Source organism: Orbicella faveolata, unplaced genomic scaffold (genome assembly GCF_042242905.1).
Source record: "Orbicella faveolata isolate gen_17 unplaced genomic scaffold, um_ofav_v1 contig_12, whole genome shotgun sequence".
In the NCBI taxonomy this organism is placed as follows: Eukaryota; Metazoa; Cnidaria; class Anthozoa; order Scleractinia; family Merulinidae; genus Orbicella; species Orbicella faveolata.
The window spans coordinates 3,745,809-3,760,967 of record NW_028301539.1 but is presented as its reverse complement, the minus strand read 5'-3'; the positions used below and the strand labels follow the sequence as shown (position 1 = coordinate 3,760,967).

The 15,159-nt window shown below is 42.6% G+C and overlaps 3 protein-coding genes across 3 annotated transcripts; 1 reads left to right on the top strand and 2 right to left on the bottom strand.

The window, feature by feature from the left end:
- The first annotated feature begins 27 nt into the window (after window positions 1-27).
- On the top strand, window positions 28-1,704 carry LOC110063712 (germinal-center associated nuclear protein-like). The gene has a single exon (XM_020770707.2). The coding sequence runs from the start codon at window positions 89-91 to the stop codon at window positions 1,355-1,357; it is 1,269 nt and encodes a 422-aa protein (XP_020626366.2). The 5' UTR covers window positions 28-88; the 3' UTR covers window positions 1,358-1,704.
- A 1,939-nt stretch (window positions 1,705-3,643) lies between these two features.
- LOC110063750 (transmembrane prolyl 4-hydroxylase-like) lies at window positions 3,644-6,743 on the bottom strand. Its single transcript, XM_020770747.2, has 3 exons — window positions 5,797-6,743; window positions 5,052-5,179; window positions 3,644-4,276 (listed from the first exon to the last, which is right to left on the bottom strand). Exons 1-3 carry the CDS (start codon window positions 6,631-6,633, stop codon window positions 3,958-3,960), a joined length of 1,284 nt encoding a protein of 427 aa, XP_020626406.2. The 5' UTR covers window positions 6,634-6,743; the 3' UTR covers window positions 3,644-3,957.
- Window positions 6,744-7,772: 1,029 nt separating this feature from the next.
- Window positions 7,773-12,219, bottom strand: LOC110063574 (transmembrane prolyl 4-hydroxylase-like). Its single transcript, XM_020770572.2, has 3 exons — window positions 11,208-12,219; window positions 10,213-10,328; window positions 7,773-9,028 (listed from the first exon to the last, which is right to left on the bottom strand). The coding sequence occupies exons 1-3, from the start codon at window positions 12,066-12,068 to the stop codon at window positions 8,704-8,706; spliced, it is 1,302 nt and encodes a 433-aa protein (XP_020626231.2). The 5' UTR covers window positions 12,069-12,219; the 3' UTR covers window positions 7,773-8,703.
- Window positions 12,220-15,159: the final 2,940 nt, after the last annotated feature.

The following is a 15,159-nucleotide window of genomic DNA, read 5'->3' as shown; positions in this document are numbered from 1 at the left end:
GACTTCTCCTATAAAGATACATTCAAAATGGTGGACCGTTGGCACGAATTTGGTTGATTCAATTTACTGAAGGATTAAGTTTGCTAAAATGACAGAATCAAGCCAATGTTTCATTCAGGGAACATGCATGCACATGTGTCCTCAACGTGAAATTGCGTCTCGCGAGAAGCAGCGGAGACTGCACTTCTTTGAGACACTTGCCTTCACTTGTCCAACATCAAACAGCTCTTCCCAACAAGACAAACTGAAAGCAGATTCGCGGGCAGTGGTTAAAGAGTTTTCACGATCTGCAGCTGGAAAATCCATTGATCCCTCAGACCTCCGACCAGCTAATGTGCTTTTAAGGACGATGAATTACTTGATTGAAGAAATTACGTCCAAAAATTCAGTCTACCCATGGCAAATGATTTACTGGTTTGTGTTTGATAGAATAAGAGCTGTGAGACAAGACTTGGTAGTACAAAGAATCACTGGAAAGCCCGTCGTGGATATCTTCGAGAAAGCTTGCAGGTTTCACATTTTATCCGGCTACAGGCTGTGCGAGAGTCCAGTGGATGTATTTGATCCAAAAATCAACAATGATCATACAACGGAATGTTTGAAGAGACTTCTGTGCTTTTATGAAACAGAATGGCCTTCTGAATACAAAGAAACAAGGGCCGAGTTTGAAGTGTATTACCTTTTACATAATCTGGGTTCTTTTGAGGCTTTAAATCGTGCAGTAACACTGCCTGAAGAAATCAAGAACAGCTTCCTATTTCGGTTAACTTTGGACATCTCTTTCACTTTCATGCTTAAAAACTTTGTTCGGTTCTTTCGGTTGGTCAAGAAGCTGCCATATTTAGCATGCTGTGCCGTTCATAAACACTTCAACCAAATGAGAGGCAGCGCTCTTGCTTCTGTCAACACAGCGTATTTCAGTCGTAATGCTTGCCTTCCAATGATGTTATTGGTGGAAATATTGAATTTCAATAACGTGCAAGAGGCTTGCGATTTTTGTGCTCATTTTGGGCTTGAAGTAACTGACGTCTCCGTGAAACTGATGAAGGGCAACCTAAACAACACTCAGCCACCACGAGTAAGATTTTCCAACATTATAGATTTGAAACTGACCGTAAATACCACTGACATGATCAGTGGGAGATGTTCTGTTACTGGGGCGCTCGTCAAAAGTTCAGCTGGTGCATCACTTTCTCGAGCATCTGCGCCAGCGGCTGGCGGCAATAACTCTGAGCCTGGTGAATCCAGTTTCAATTCACAGCCAATATCTAATGCTCTGCAGTTAACTGAGAGGCAAAGCTGGTTTGGCAAGGGAAGGGGAAGAGGAAGAGGAAGAGGAAGAAAGACAATACAGTAGTCATTCAGTTTGCTGTCCAAATGGGTCAGAACCTAGGGGTACTCTGTAAACTTTCACACAGGGAGGCTCCTCTTGGTGGATCAACCTCTAACCCTTTCACGTAGTACCTAACTGTGCCGAAATGGCGACCCTCTTGCCCTCAAGAAAAAAGATATCCAGTCTTTTCTCGCACCTCAAAAAAACCCTTTCTATTACTAGGATTTCAATAGTTGTTACCATTTCGGTGAAAAGTCTAGTTGTGACAACTATGCTTGAGTATTGCGAAGAATCAAAGTTAACGAAAGTGCAAGGTGTAAGGAATTTGTTGCGGCAATAGTAAATAAAATATGACACAGCCCTTAGCATCATCACGGGTATCTTGAAGAAATCCTATACTATGTAAGGGAGAGGGTAATGCTAACGAAGGTCGTCCCGAAGATTCCGGGAATAACGCCGATTTTTTGGATGTCTCCGGTGTTTTATGCAATGTCGTGTGGTTTAAGGTTTCGCCCTCTCAATCCGTCTCGTTCTTGAAACGTCTATATAGCAGTGCATCTTATGTTTGTCTAACCGTATGTGAAAAATTACACGTCAGTCACGCAAAGAACGTCTTTACACGATGACAATATGACAATAGCGTCGCGCACAGTTTCAGAAAATAGATTACATCACCAGAGACCCCCCACTGACATGACTCAGACAAGAATTACAGTCCAGTAGAAGGTTTTGTTATGGGTGCGTTGTATTCTAGACCAGAAAATCAGGCAAAAAAAGGAAGGATTGGCGGTCTAGGTTCTTGCTTAGCTTAAATAATGTTAGAAAGCAAGCACTGCTGCCGTGGGTGATGTAAAATGGATTCAAGGTGTCCAAAAAAGAGCCTAAATGTCGCAAATTGCACGAGGGTTTTACAAAGCCGCAGTGACATTCGGACAGATCTCAAAACCATCCGGAATTGGATGTCGAGAACTAATTTTAGCGTGGCGGTTGCGGCTAGCCGAACAGAATACTTCACGGGGAAAAGTATTACGAAGAATCGGAAGAAACTTATGGATTGTTTATCCTGGTCTTGAAGAGAAGACTTATAAGTTGACTTATTTATAGCAGAAATTCCCAAATTTGACAACCCGAGCCGTCCACTCGAACGAACAGTGAACGAATACGATAGAACAGAAGGACAGGATAATTATCCCTGAGACAATTCCAAACGCATGGCAGAATTAGGTTTACTGTGCAATATCGGGGACCTAGATTTTAATAGAGTCATGTATCCAACCACAAAAACAAGTCTGTGACTGTTAGCAGACCTCAACTGCTTATATTTCATAGATGTGTTTGGCGCGATACGTGTAACATAAATAGCGCGGGGCTAAAACTGTTTTTATGTGCCAAGATAGCCTGCGTAACAAGCATTTCCGTGGGGTTGGGGAGCAAAGAAAGACAGAGGAACGGGATTTTCGGTGTTTTTCTTGCGCGGAAAATGGGGCAAGCGCCAAAAAAAGAAAGATGGGGGAGGGGAAGGCAGGAAGTTTCCTCCTTCCTGCCTTCCCCTTCCCCTCCCGCCTCTTTAACTCGCTCCATTTTTCGCGCTGTAATTTTTTGCTCCTAAACCCCACAGAAACGCTTTCTACGCAGGTTAGTGCCAAGACAGAACGGGCCAGTTTCATCACGGCAAGGCAACGAATCGGATCGAATCTATGCTATTTCTTTAAGGTATTTCTTTGCTGGCTTGCTGGCTTTCTTGTGAGTGATACACTTGAATGTCGAGTAGAATCATATGATATTTTTTCTCCTAAGATCTACTAAGGACGTAACCACGCATAAACAACCTTTGTATTTACCATCATACCTTCCCGCCCTCTTTCAATCTCTGTATTATTTTTATTCCAAGGTTCATGATGGGAGTTTTCTCTAACATTTTGAGCTAGAGAGGCCATCGACGTGCGAAATTACTCGCTGAGTATTGCGCTGAAGTACTCGCGAGCGCCGTTGTTCCATATGTCGCTTTCAAAGAAGTAGCGCATGAAATGGTTTGTTTGTCTGAGTCACACCGGGGGTTAAATTTTCATGACGTCATTTGTGCGACGACAAGCTGTTTCTGCGCCACCTTTTGTTGGGTAAGCTACTAGTATGAAAGCAATTCGGAAATTTATGCAAAGAAATTTTGTACAAACAACAGGGATTTGCCAAATCTTAGGGTAGGGACTATTACTAAAGGAGTCGGGGAGTAGGGTAACCAGCGCCCTTCCGCTAAATTGCCCTCTCCCTCAGCTTAAAACTTTGAGCTAAATATACGAACATCGGATGACAAGCGTTTCAAAACTTTGGTTTAATAGCAATTGATATTGCTGTTGTTGTTGTCCGTTGTCATTTGTCATCTTAGTCATTGTCGTAGTTATTGCTTACAGTGCTTCTTCGTTCATACACAATCACAAAGCCGCATTTGTGTATCAATCGTAAAGTTCATGCACTGGTTTAATAGCAATTAGGATTGCTGTTGTTGTTGTTGTTGTCGTCCGTTGTCGTTGTCATCTCAGTTATCGTCGTTATTGTTTACAGTCCTTCGTTGATACACAATCACCAAGCCGCATTCGTCTATCAGTCATACAGTTCATACGGATCAGTCACACAGTTTGATCACCCCGAGGTGCATTGATCCACAAATTAGCGATCCACTTTTCACCCTCGAGGACATCGCATCCTCCATGTAAGGTTAACATATCAACTTCGCCCATTTTTCCAGATTCCTCGTCCAGCACATTGTTGTACCAAAACAGGGCGCTTCCCTTCACAGGCTTCACAACCAAGCTTGCCCTGTCACAGTTTCTACTGAGATTTGTCGAATAATTTGTCCCCACGAATAGTTCTTCGCGGTCTGCGACTGGAAATGCGGTTTCTCCTCCGTCGGTGACGTTGTTTAAGAAAAACAAAATGGTGATGTACCTAGACAAAGTGAAAATCGGAAAATGAGTTCTTTGGCAATATGGGACGATTAGGCGGGGAGGGGGGCGGGTGGAAAAATACTTACACAAGCATAAAGCGTACATTCCTCGCCCTTGTTAAAAACTTATTTAGAGTTGTAACCGCGATATAAGGGCCTCGCCGAGGGGAGACGCAAGTAGTTCCGTAAAAACTTGCAAAGGCTGGCTTGACGCAGTTCCCTTTATCCGCCTGTTCGCAAGTTGCGTTGACTTTCTATTTTTGTTTCTCCCCAGGGCCACCCCTTCTGCTTTTTTTAAACCCCCTGTGGTTAATACTCTGCTAATTGCCATCTCGACAAACTCAAGAAGAAATAGAGGGTCTGGACAGGCTACGTCGGGTGGTCAGTGGTTTAACAGTTGCCGGTAGCGCCGAGCTTGAATGCTCATCAGTTTAGTCCTAAAGTGGCAAGATCTTGGCCAATCGAAGTTGCAAGTAGATTTAATAAACTATACACGAAAACTTTGATCTTTCACGCGAAACCCTAACAGTCCAAAGGGCGGATGTTCAGAAAGTGTGGTCCCTTCCACAGCGCTTCTCAATTTGGTTAACTGTCACTGGCGAATGAATGACTGAATGAATGAAAGACTGGTGGTCACGTTTAGCATCTCTAGCCTACAAAACAGTCGCATTTTTACATAACTTTGCAATATCTTTCCCACTCGCTTCCACTGCGTATTGTTTTAAGCTACAGATTATGATATTCTCTTGCTTTAAGTTAGAGATCCTGTAAAATCACCTGCATAAAAGACACGTGCTTTTGTCGATGTCCTCATATTTCCCGCAGCATCTCTTCTCGATCGTCTCTTTACTCACAGTAGAGTCATAATGAGCGTGGTAATGTCCACCTCGTTGATATTTCACAACCTGTGAAAAGACAAGCCACACCACTGAAACATTCAGCAACTACAGTACCTACAAAGTTTGTCAAACGCTTCCGTAGTTCGTCAAACTGCAACGCGGTCTAACAAGTTTTGGGGTGCCAGAGGATTTCTTGTTCTTTTACGCTAGGAGCGGTGAATCTGCTAAAGGGTCTGGGCCGCCTGTGCTAAAGCGTGATACGTCGTTTAACGCAGATCGTGACTTCGCCACTAACAATACCTGTGTGACCCAGGGTACCCGGCCGGGTGTAAAATATTCATTCTTCCCCAGGTATTTTTGGCTATACTTTTTCAGGCTACTACCACCGTTTCAACGCTAAACCCTTAAAGAAATTGGGCTGTGAGCGGGAATCATGCCACGGCTACAGGAAGAATGCAAAGCTGTATACATGCACTTCATAGGTACAATTCTGCGCAGTGCAACGCGGGAGTGCAACGCGGCTGCTGCGACGTAAAATTTGCAACGTGTCGCAATCGTAGAATCAAATTTCATCAACAAAATGAGGTCTTTATGTCTATGTCACGCTTTTACAGTATGGACAATAGTCTATTGATTTGTCTTTGAAAAACTGAATAATTTCACAATTTTTTAAAACGACTAACCTGTAAGGCTTCGCTATGTTCAATCTGTAACACAGACATCTGAGTAACCTCTGCAATTCTTCTCTTCACGCGCTTTAAAACTGGATCTTTATCAGCTTCATCGTTCAGTTCTACCCAGGAGTGTTCGCTGTACCTGGCCTTGTAATATCTCAGGCGGTTCATGTTGAACAACTGGTAAATGAACTCCACAAACTGTGTCCGGTTTACCTTTGTGCAATTCTCGTACGTAATCGCGCGCGCTCCTTCGGGAAGCAATGTTTCATACACAGTCCATAAATCACTCGTACGCACTAGCATTCTCGTGATGTGGTAAACATAACCTGCAAACTCCATCATCGTTATGTTGCCATCCTTATCGTTGTCGTAACGACTGATTCGCTTGCAGTACTTCATCATTAGTTCCTCTGTTAAACTGGCATTCGTTCCCTCCCTCGTGACTCCCCTCGACTTGGCCGCAGTTTCGCTCTCTTTCAAGCCATTCCTTTTCGCTATTTCCACGAAATGATCGCATTCCTCGCTGCTTAAAAAGTCTGGGATTTCAAATATTGGCGGTTTAACGCTCAGGGTTTTAAGCTGCACGCTTTTTTCTTCATCCAGTTGAATGCTTTCCACATGGCCCACAGCGACAGCATCTCGTCTGGGTAGCCTGACATCGGAAAACGCTGAATACAGCCGATCTTTAAAGCAAGGATTTTCTTCATCTTCGCCGTGTTCAAAGGCCGAGGGTCCACGCGGAGAACACGTTTCTCCTTTGATAGCTCTCACATCCGGCGTACCGAGTAGTAAAGAAAAATGGCATGCCATAAGAACAACAAAGAAACAAGAGAAGAAGGCCATGGCGCAGCCTAAACCTGCTTAAAGGTGGCCTGGATGGACACAGATATCACCTATATGAAGTGCGCTACAATAGCCTGTTGTGTTCAAATTTACTGACAACAAACATAATGATTACTTGTTCTCTAGTCTGCATACTGTGATTTGATACCCGATCCGATCCCCGATGTCGTAACGCCATCTCTCTCTAATAAAATTTCCTATCGTCCCCCGGCGCACTGCTACTATCTACTTGAGGGGAAGGTTTGCGTGTCGACTCACATTAATTACTAAATTAAATGCAGGAGTTATTTTTGCTACAGAAAGGAACTTATGTTCAAAAATATTTTCCGCAATGCATGTCTCGGTGCGGGAATGAAATGTCGATGGCGGCCGCGTCACAAGGTTGCGTGATTCTCACGAGAGTGCGAGGCGTGCGCGCGTGTGACCTGGTGGCTACTCACACAAACCGAGCGTCAAGCGATCCATGTGTTCACAGAGCGAGCCGTCGCGGGGCAAAAAGGTACTATTACTCACGAACTTGTTGCCAAGTTAATTTTCAAAGGAAACCAATGGCAACGAAAAGGTTTTTTAAATCGTTTTATTGATTTTTAAATTAATTAAGGAAACAAAGTTCGAAGTTGACAGTAATTCAGGATATAAGTGTATTCCTGCTCTGAGTAGACTAAAAGCAGTCCCTCTTTCGCTTAGTCCGTCGTGGGTGATGCGAAAGAAAACCGCGAGAAAAACATGGCCGCGCGAAATCCTGGGGGCTCCTCGCCTCCAGGATTTCGCGCGGCCATATTTTTCTCGCGGTTTTCTCTCGCGTCACGCACGACGGACTAAGCGAAAGAGGGACTACTCGTAGTCTAGCTCTGAGCAACTAATGACATAAGAGCAAAATTCCTAGAAAGGTAAGGACTTCATAGCTCCTACAGAAAGGGGGATATAGTTTCTAATCTTGATGCACAATTTTCGAGAATTCACTCGGTTTAGGAGATGTAATTTCTGACAATCAAGAAACGAATCGGTCAGAAACAACAGATTATGTCAGAAATTATTATTCTGACAGGACGATAGAGAGGCTCGCGGGGTGTCATGGGACGTTTAGGGACCATTTAGGCATTTGGCGGGAGATTTAGGTCATTCTTGGTTAGTCAGTCTGCGTGTTCGTCTTCTTTTTTTATCATTATTATAACAGCTCATGGGTATAATTGTAAATGTTCTACGTTACTCATTTTGTACCCTTTCCTCGAGGTCTCGTGCTGCTGCATTAGATGAGGAATAAGTTTGCACAGATTTTTTGGCCACATCTAAAGGGTGATGTTTTGGTGGTTTTTGGAAGTATCTGGCGTAGTACAGGTTCTAATTGATAGATCCAATAGTTGTAATCTGCAAGGATACAGATTATGTTGGAAGACGGTAAAACATCTATGTCAGATGACTGACTGACGCATCCTTAATAAACTATTCACATTGTTTGTCTCGTGTTAGTATAGTCAGAATTGGATCTTTATGAAAGTATTGAGCGTCCAGTAGACATTAAATTCTCATTCACCAGGCTTCTAAGCATGTCGAAGAGGCTAATCACAAACTTTGCTCGCAGGGCTTTTCCCTCAGAGACTGGGAGGGGCCCTGGTAACGAGTTGGCTAATCATGACAAAATCCAACTAAGAGAGTATGAATAGTAGAGGGCTAGTCCCCCATATAGGCCTTTTTCTCGAGACAATCCCTTTCTGGTTATGTTTAAGATATGGTATCTAGTCCATCCGCGGATAATGTTACCCCGTACATATCATTGCGTGGATCCTTTCGTGGAAGATGGAAAATGCGTGTAAAGCAACCTTGTTCGCAGGCACCCTTACGTTAATGGCGAGGAAGGCAAAGGAGAAAGAACCTAGGATCGAGATTGCGTGTAAAGCCGCTAGGGCTGATCACGTGACTAACATTCGCGTCACAGGTTTGGCAATTTCTAGACCCTCGTTGGGTTTCTGAAGACGGTACTAATTTAAAAACAACTTGAGAGGGATTCTGTTCAGAAGAAGGCCTAAAAAAAGGGGTACTCTATTACTCTTTCTCCTCTTTCGATTCAACTTATGTATTCCTTCTTTTCTTCGAGGGTGCATTTAGCCACACGTTCGCAATCCACTTAACACCCTCGATGACGTCACACCCGCCGTGTAAAGACAACCAATCGATGGTGCCCATATGAGTCGCCCCGTCATGCTCGAGGAGATGATTGTACCACATGACTGCAGTTCCTTTCCTCGGTTTGATCAGCAAGTTAGCCTCTTGGCATTTTTCGTTCAGGGTCACGGAGTAGTTTCTTACGTAGTAACGGTTGGCATCGTCCGCCACGGGAAAAGCCGTTTCTCCTCCTTTAGCCACGTCGTTCAAGTACAGGATTATAGTTATAAATCTGAAAAATAAGCATTTATTATCGTATAAATGCTTGTAAAATACGAGAAGTATTTGAAAATTCTTCGAAAATTACGCGAGCCTTTTAAATACACGAATGGAATTAAAATATCACTTGTAGTGGATTCATATGATTACTCATTTAATTGTATCTATAACAAAATTCTCGATCGTGTTTGGTTCTCCGCGCGCCTATTTTTCACGTGATAGGCGTGCGATTACAGGTATCTAATTACAACCTTTTGTAATTGGATACCTGTAATTGGACTTTTACTTTCCAAATTTGTTATAAAAATTAGAAATTGGACTTCGCACCGTACAATTTAGGGAGTAATCGCGCTCGTAATTTTAAATCAACGAACGCGAAATTTTAAAATTACTCGCGCGACTACTCGCTAAATTGTACTCCACTCGGTCCAATTACTATTGCTGATCAAAACCATAACAAAATTCATGAATCTTTTTGGCTAGAGCGGTTTTCAAATCAAAACCAAAGTAATCACTCTAGCCAATCACAAAGGACACAGACAACATGTAGTGAACCAATCAAACCTCGCGAAGAAATTACGTGTAGCTGACGCGAAAAACACGGGAAAACGTGCGCGAGCGGGTCATGATTGGTTTTGGTCTTACTTCTGATTGGTTGAAAAAGTTGCGCGAGTTTTTTAAGGCAAATGTTGCAAAACCAATAACTTTTCGACACTCAAATTAAAACCGCGCTTTTAACAGGCCCAATTAATTTTAACCGATAGAGGACAATGTAGGCGCCATGTTTGTAATAATCAATGGTTATATATGGTCATCAAATTTTGTCCCCGCACATCAATTTGCACTGCAATTCAATACAAGAAATTAAATATATTTGTCTGTTCTCAACCAATCACAATGAGATAATTTTTTCAGTCATAAAATAAGACCCATATCTTGATGGCTCGTTTTCCTCAGGGCAAGAAAGATGGGAAGATATATTCCCTTATTAAAGAAAATCTTCGTCTGTCTCGATCGATTTGATGAGGCAAAAATTGATGCCGCAAATTTATCCCTAACAGGGAGCCGGCTCGTCTACACTGTATTTTACAGGGACTGATGTTCTTTTGTTAATTTTGTTCTCAAGCTCTAACAGTTATTTGACAACTTTGTCAGTACACCCATCGAAAATTTCAAAATTTAACTGTGCATACAAACCTGCATAAGTGACAGTCGATGTCATCCTTTCTGATGCAACATTCTTTTTTTGCCGCAGGTCCGTATGATGTGTCGTAATGCGCGTTGTAATGGCCAAACACCGAGTACCGTACAACCTGCAAATCGGAAATAAAATGAAAGTAGTCGACATAATTAATTTCATCATAGATTGCTGGAGCGACTATTTGAGAAAAGATTGGGGATCTTTGCTAGATTGTCAGCGGGATTTCCCGAAGAAATCAACTTCTTAGTACACGGAAGTTTAACACACAGGGGTACATTTAAAAGAGCTACGTGAAGGTTTCCGAAACTTGAAAAGTTTAGCTTATACAATTTTTCAAGTTCGTCGTTTGTAATTTGTGTTAATCTTCTTCATCCCTAATCATCTTTGTTCCTTTATGGTTTATTATTATCTCTTTGGTGTTTTCCTACCTTAGTAAACTACTATGTTCAGGTTTCTTTCATTTTAAAGGTAATTTTGTAAGCGGCCAAAATAACTCAAAATGCGCTCCTTTGAGTCTAAAAAAAACGGATTTTCTTTCGCAATGATCTTCTTTTGATTCAACACATCCTGTGAGCAATTGACTTGCATTCAAAATTACGGATCCAAAGACGTCTTTTTCAATTTTCCAGACTTCTAATTTGCATGTAAGGAGGAGGACAAGTGTTTTTTTCGTTTCGTTTTTTCTTTCCTTTTTTTTTTTTTGTAAAATTTGTCAGCCCACTTACAACCTATATGCAATGTTTGGCCAAAGGATAGCCTTCGTACTTCATTGCAGGCGTAAACGGAGAAGCGTTAGGGAGGCAAAAACGCAGGAAGAACGGGAAGGAACCTTTCTTCCATGCCCCTTTCTGCTATCCCCGCTCACGCGTTTTGCGCCCGCTACAGACGTCTTTCGCGCACTGTGACATTGGCGTCACTACCTGAAATGATTAAGTCACGCAATTGTCACCGAAGAGATGGAGGGTATAAAACCAGCATGAGATGAACTTGCCTGAATTGGTTCACTTTTCTCAATCAACGTTCTTGAGAGCCCTGTTAATTTTACTATTCTCTCCTGCAAACTCTTTATAATCGGCTTGTCCATGAGTAGCGATGTGGACTCACTAAATCGAATAAAATATCGAGGATTGGATTTGAGCTTCTCGATGTGATAAAGAAACTCTACAAAAGAATCCAACGTCGTGTTAGAACACTCTTCGTAAACAACATATCCGTCCGAATCAAGATCCAAGAGTCTGAACATTGGCGAAGCATCTTCTTTTGTGGGATGAATGTGCTTCTCATAATCCATATACTCGACAAATTCTTGTACACTAATTTTCCCGTCGCTGTTGAGATCGTTGCACGACCGTTCGAGGGACTTGCAGAACACCTTTCTCTCGAAAGTCAGATTTTCTCTCATCAACTTCCTTTCAAAGTCTCTCCTATCGATACCTTCTCCTCTTCCAAAAATAGTCTTGCTATCTGCGAGGTGCCGTTCTTGCGAGAGCTGGATGAAGAGATCACACTCTTTGTGGCTGAGAAACTCCGGTATCTCAAATAGCAACGGCCGTAAACTGCGCGTCACAACGCGATACGTTTTATTATCAGTAAGATTCATTTCGCGAACGTGATCAACTTTCACTCCTTTCAGTTTCACTAACCGAAACACCGAGTCCGGTGAGATGTGTTGTGTATCTTCCTTTGGACAAATCCTGGGCTGCAAAAATCCGTTTGCACAGTTTTGAGGTAGTGTTCTAATTCTTGCTCTTTCTTGTTTGGCAGTCGAAGAGCTTAAACCGTGTGGCCGTTGCGAAAGTAAAAGTGTTGCAACCGCAAGGAACAAACGTAGACGGGGGTATTGTGGAAACATTTTTTCCTCTCTTGGAAAACAAACAGACTGCTGGCTTACATATCATATGGTTGACTTATGAAATCGTAAGGACAATGGGTATATGTTGAAATTCGGTGGCAAGAAAACCTTGCATCGTAGATTAACACAAACAAAGAAAACAGTGATCCTTTATTTTGAGAAATCACAATAACTGGATAGGTCAAGGTTCAGATAGTTGCGTATTATATAAAATCTTTATCGCGCTCCACGCGCTCTGTCGCGGTTTGCGCTGTTGTATCGCGACCTGTACACGTAATCGCGCTGATCGATAGCGCACCAGTATGCGTAGCTGGTGGGATTTTGCGCGCAAGTACTTTGTTCCAACCTCGTGCGCGAAATCCCACCATTTACAAGCTCGTAGGAAACTCGTTTTCTCCGCTTATTTTTGCACCCGCGCGGGGCCAGTTTTCAACCTCGCCTTTTCTTTCGTGTGACCTCGTGCGCAACCGGCTAAGGTTTCTCGTAGCTTTCCTAAAAGTTACGGAACGATCGAACTTCCCAGTATTCCTCAGCTCAGAGTCTTCTCTAACGCTTCGGCTGAAAGGGTCTGGCCGCAGCTCGGGAAGGGCCAAGAAGGAACTGCCAATGAGAGTGAAGTAGCCGAGGGAGCCTGTTCACAGGCTAACCGCTATATAAAGAACCTGGAAAAGAGGCTGTTTGTATCCGAAAAAAGCCCTTTCTTCGATGTATCTCAGCTATCCTGAAATTGCTTCCGCTTGCATAAAAAAGTAGATAACTGAATTTAGTTTGCCAAGAGAAGAACTTCAAGGAAAATTCACACTTTTCAGGCTTCTCTTTAACGAACTTTTAAAACTGGTGTAGCTTTGCTTGAAGCTACACACTCCCCCATCAAAACATCTAATAAGATATGTTTATTTACCCTCGGATTTCAGAGTAGCTTATGCAGCTAATATCTCCGAGCATTTAACCATCAGACGAGAGATAGACCACCACACCAGGAACTACGTCCCCTAAGTCATCCTAAGCTTGTGTAAGTAGCTGTAGTAGCTGCCTTGATATGTAAAAGATTTTGTAACTTGTCCGAAAAAATAGATGTTTAGGACTTGGACAGCTGTATTGGCAGATGGAATAATTAATATCACAGTGTTCGACAATTTTTTTTTTCGCCCTTGCAAACTCTAAAATCACTAGTTTGTGGATGTCTCGATCGATCGCTTGCACGCGATTTTAAAGAATCTTGCAAGTCTTCTTCCAGTTACCATATATATTCATATTCATTCCATTCTATTTCTCCAGAGGATTACCCCTTAACCAACTTGTGGTGTCTTCATTCAATCTTCTGAAAAATGAGCGAGCCTAAAAAGAAAGAGAAGCCAGGGAGACATATTCAATAACGTGACTCGCGTGGGAGACTCTGTTGAAGTGCTAAATCGGGTGTGTAAAACACACAGCGGCCAAGACCTTTTCGAGCAATATTTGGCACTGTTCCATTTCGAGGACAACCCAATTTGTTTTCTTTAGGTGGAATGCTCTGGTGAAATGCTCATATCAAATGGTTTGAAACGTTCCATTTGGAGAGCGAAGTTTAGCCCGGAAGGTCCGTTTGCAACCCCACCCCGGCCTCTTGACCAAAACTGGACTGATTATTTAAAAGGCATTCCTGTTCTGTGGTCTGTGCGGCAAGGAGCTTTATCGCTATTCCATCACTTAATGGTTGATTTAAAACACTCACTGAAACAGTTAAACCATTACTAGCTTCGTCGCCTGGGAATGGACAATGGTAAAGTTATATTACAAAATGGAAATATACAGTATCAAGTATCTCGTCGTGAGTGAAATCACCTGATATCTCGTTAACTTTGTTAAGCTCTGAGAAATATGGTCCACAGTTTCCAGGCACCTGAACAAAATGTTTTACAAATCAACTCCGTTACGATGAGCAACTCCACAGATAGCCCAGGAGACACAATTATTAACAACAACAACAAAAATTACAACGATGAATTATATTTTGCCACCCAGAAAACGCGCCAAAACAGAATATTTTTGACAGCGTTGTTCTACGTGGTCACCACACAAAAAAAAAAACTTATTAAGTGATGAGTAAAATGTTTCTTTTAATTAATTCGTCATTTCCCGATGTTTTGCATGCACAACCTGTGAACGCAAAAATCTATGTACCCAGATGTACCTTGGCAAGTTGTTTTAAAGTTTCACATTGTTTATCAGTTCCTAACCTCATGATCAGATCCAAGAGTTTTGCAATTTTTGCAACGTGAACATTGAATCGAGGAAACGGGATTGATACAAGTACTACACTTATCAGTTGAGTAAGGCGCGACGAAAGTTTTTAATGCGACGAAGGTTTTAACGTGAAAATCGTGTTGGGGCAACTGGCCCCGTTTCCAGTGGAAACTTGTCGGCCTTCGACGTCACTGGCAGCAAAGCGCGCGAACTTTGCAGGCGACGATATTGTTACCATTGAAAACTAGGAAAGAATGCCGTGGCAACACCGTAATTGTGAGTTCAAAACTTTGTCACCAAAACTCCGTCCCACTCCTTCTCGTCCTTTTCAGATTGGGTGGAAGAGAAAGTGTTACTGCCACCTATCGTCTTACCTTGGTGAAAGAGTGTTCTCTTTCATTCTTTCCGTGGTGACGACCAAGATTGATGGCGTCTTCATAAACTAAGCTGCCATCGATGTAGACCTTGCTTTCGCTTACAAAGCTAAGAACATAATAAAATTAACATTTTCTATGATTAAGCATAGGAGGTGAATGATCATAATGGTTTCCCGGTTTGGTGCATGTGTCACAGTCCCAGTAACATTTGTTCATTCGATTCCATTTCTTATAAAACAATCGAAAATGCTAGTCCATCGCAGGGTTACCCCCAGCATTAATTATAAATTCGCCAGTACCCATTTGTACATAAGGGTGGAGAGAAATACTGTGAGAGTGAAGTGTCTTGTCGAAGAACACAACACCCCGGCCAAGGCTCGAACCTGGACCGCTCGATCCGGAGTCGAGCGCACTAACTATTTGGCCACCGCGCCTCCCGCCTACTTGTGGCCGCAGGAAATCCTTCAGGCCGAATGAGGGAATCGAGC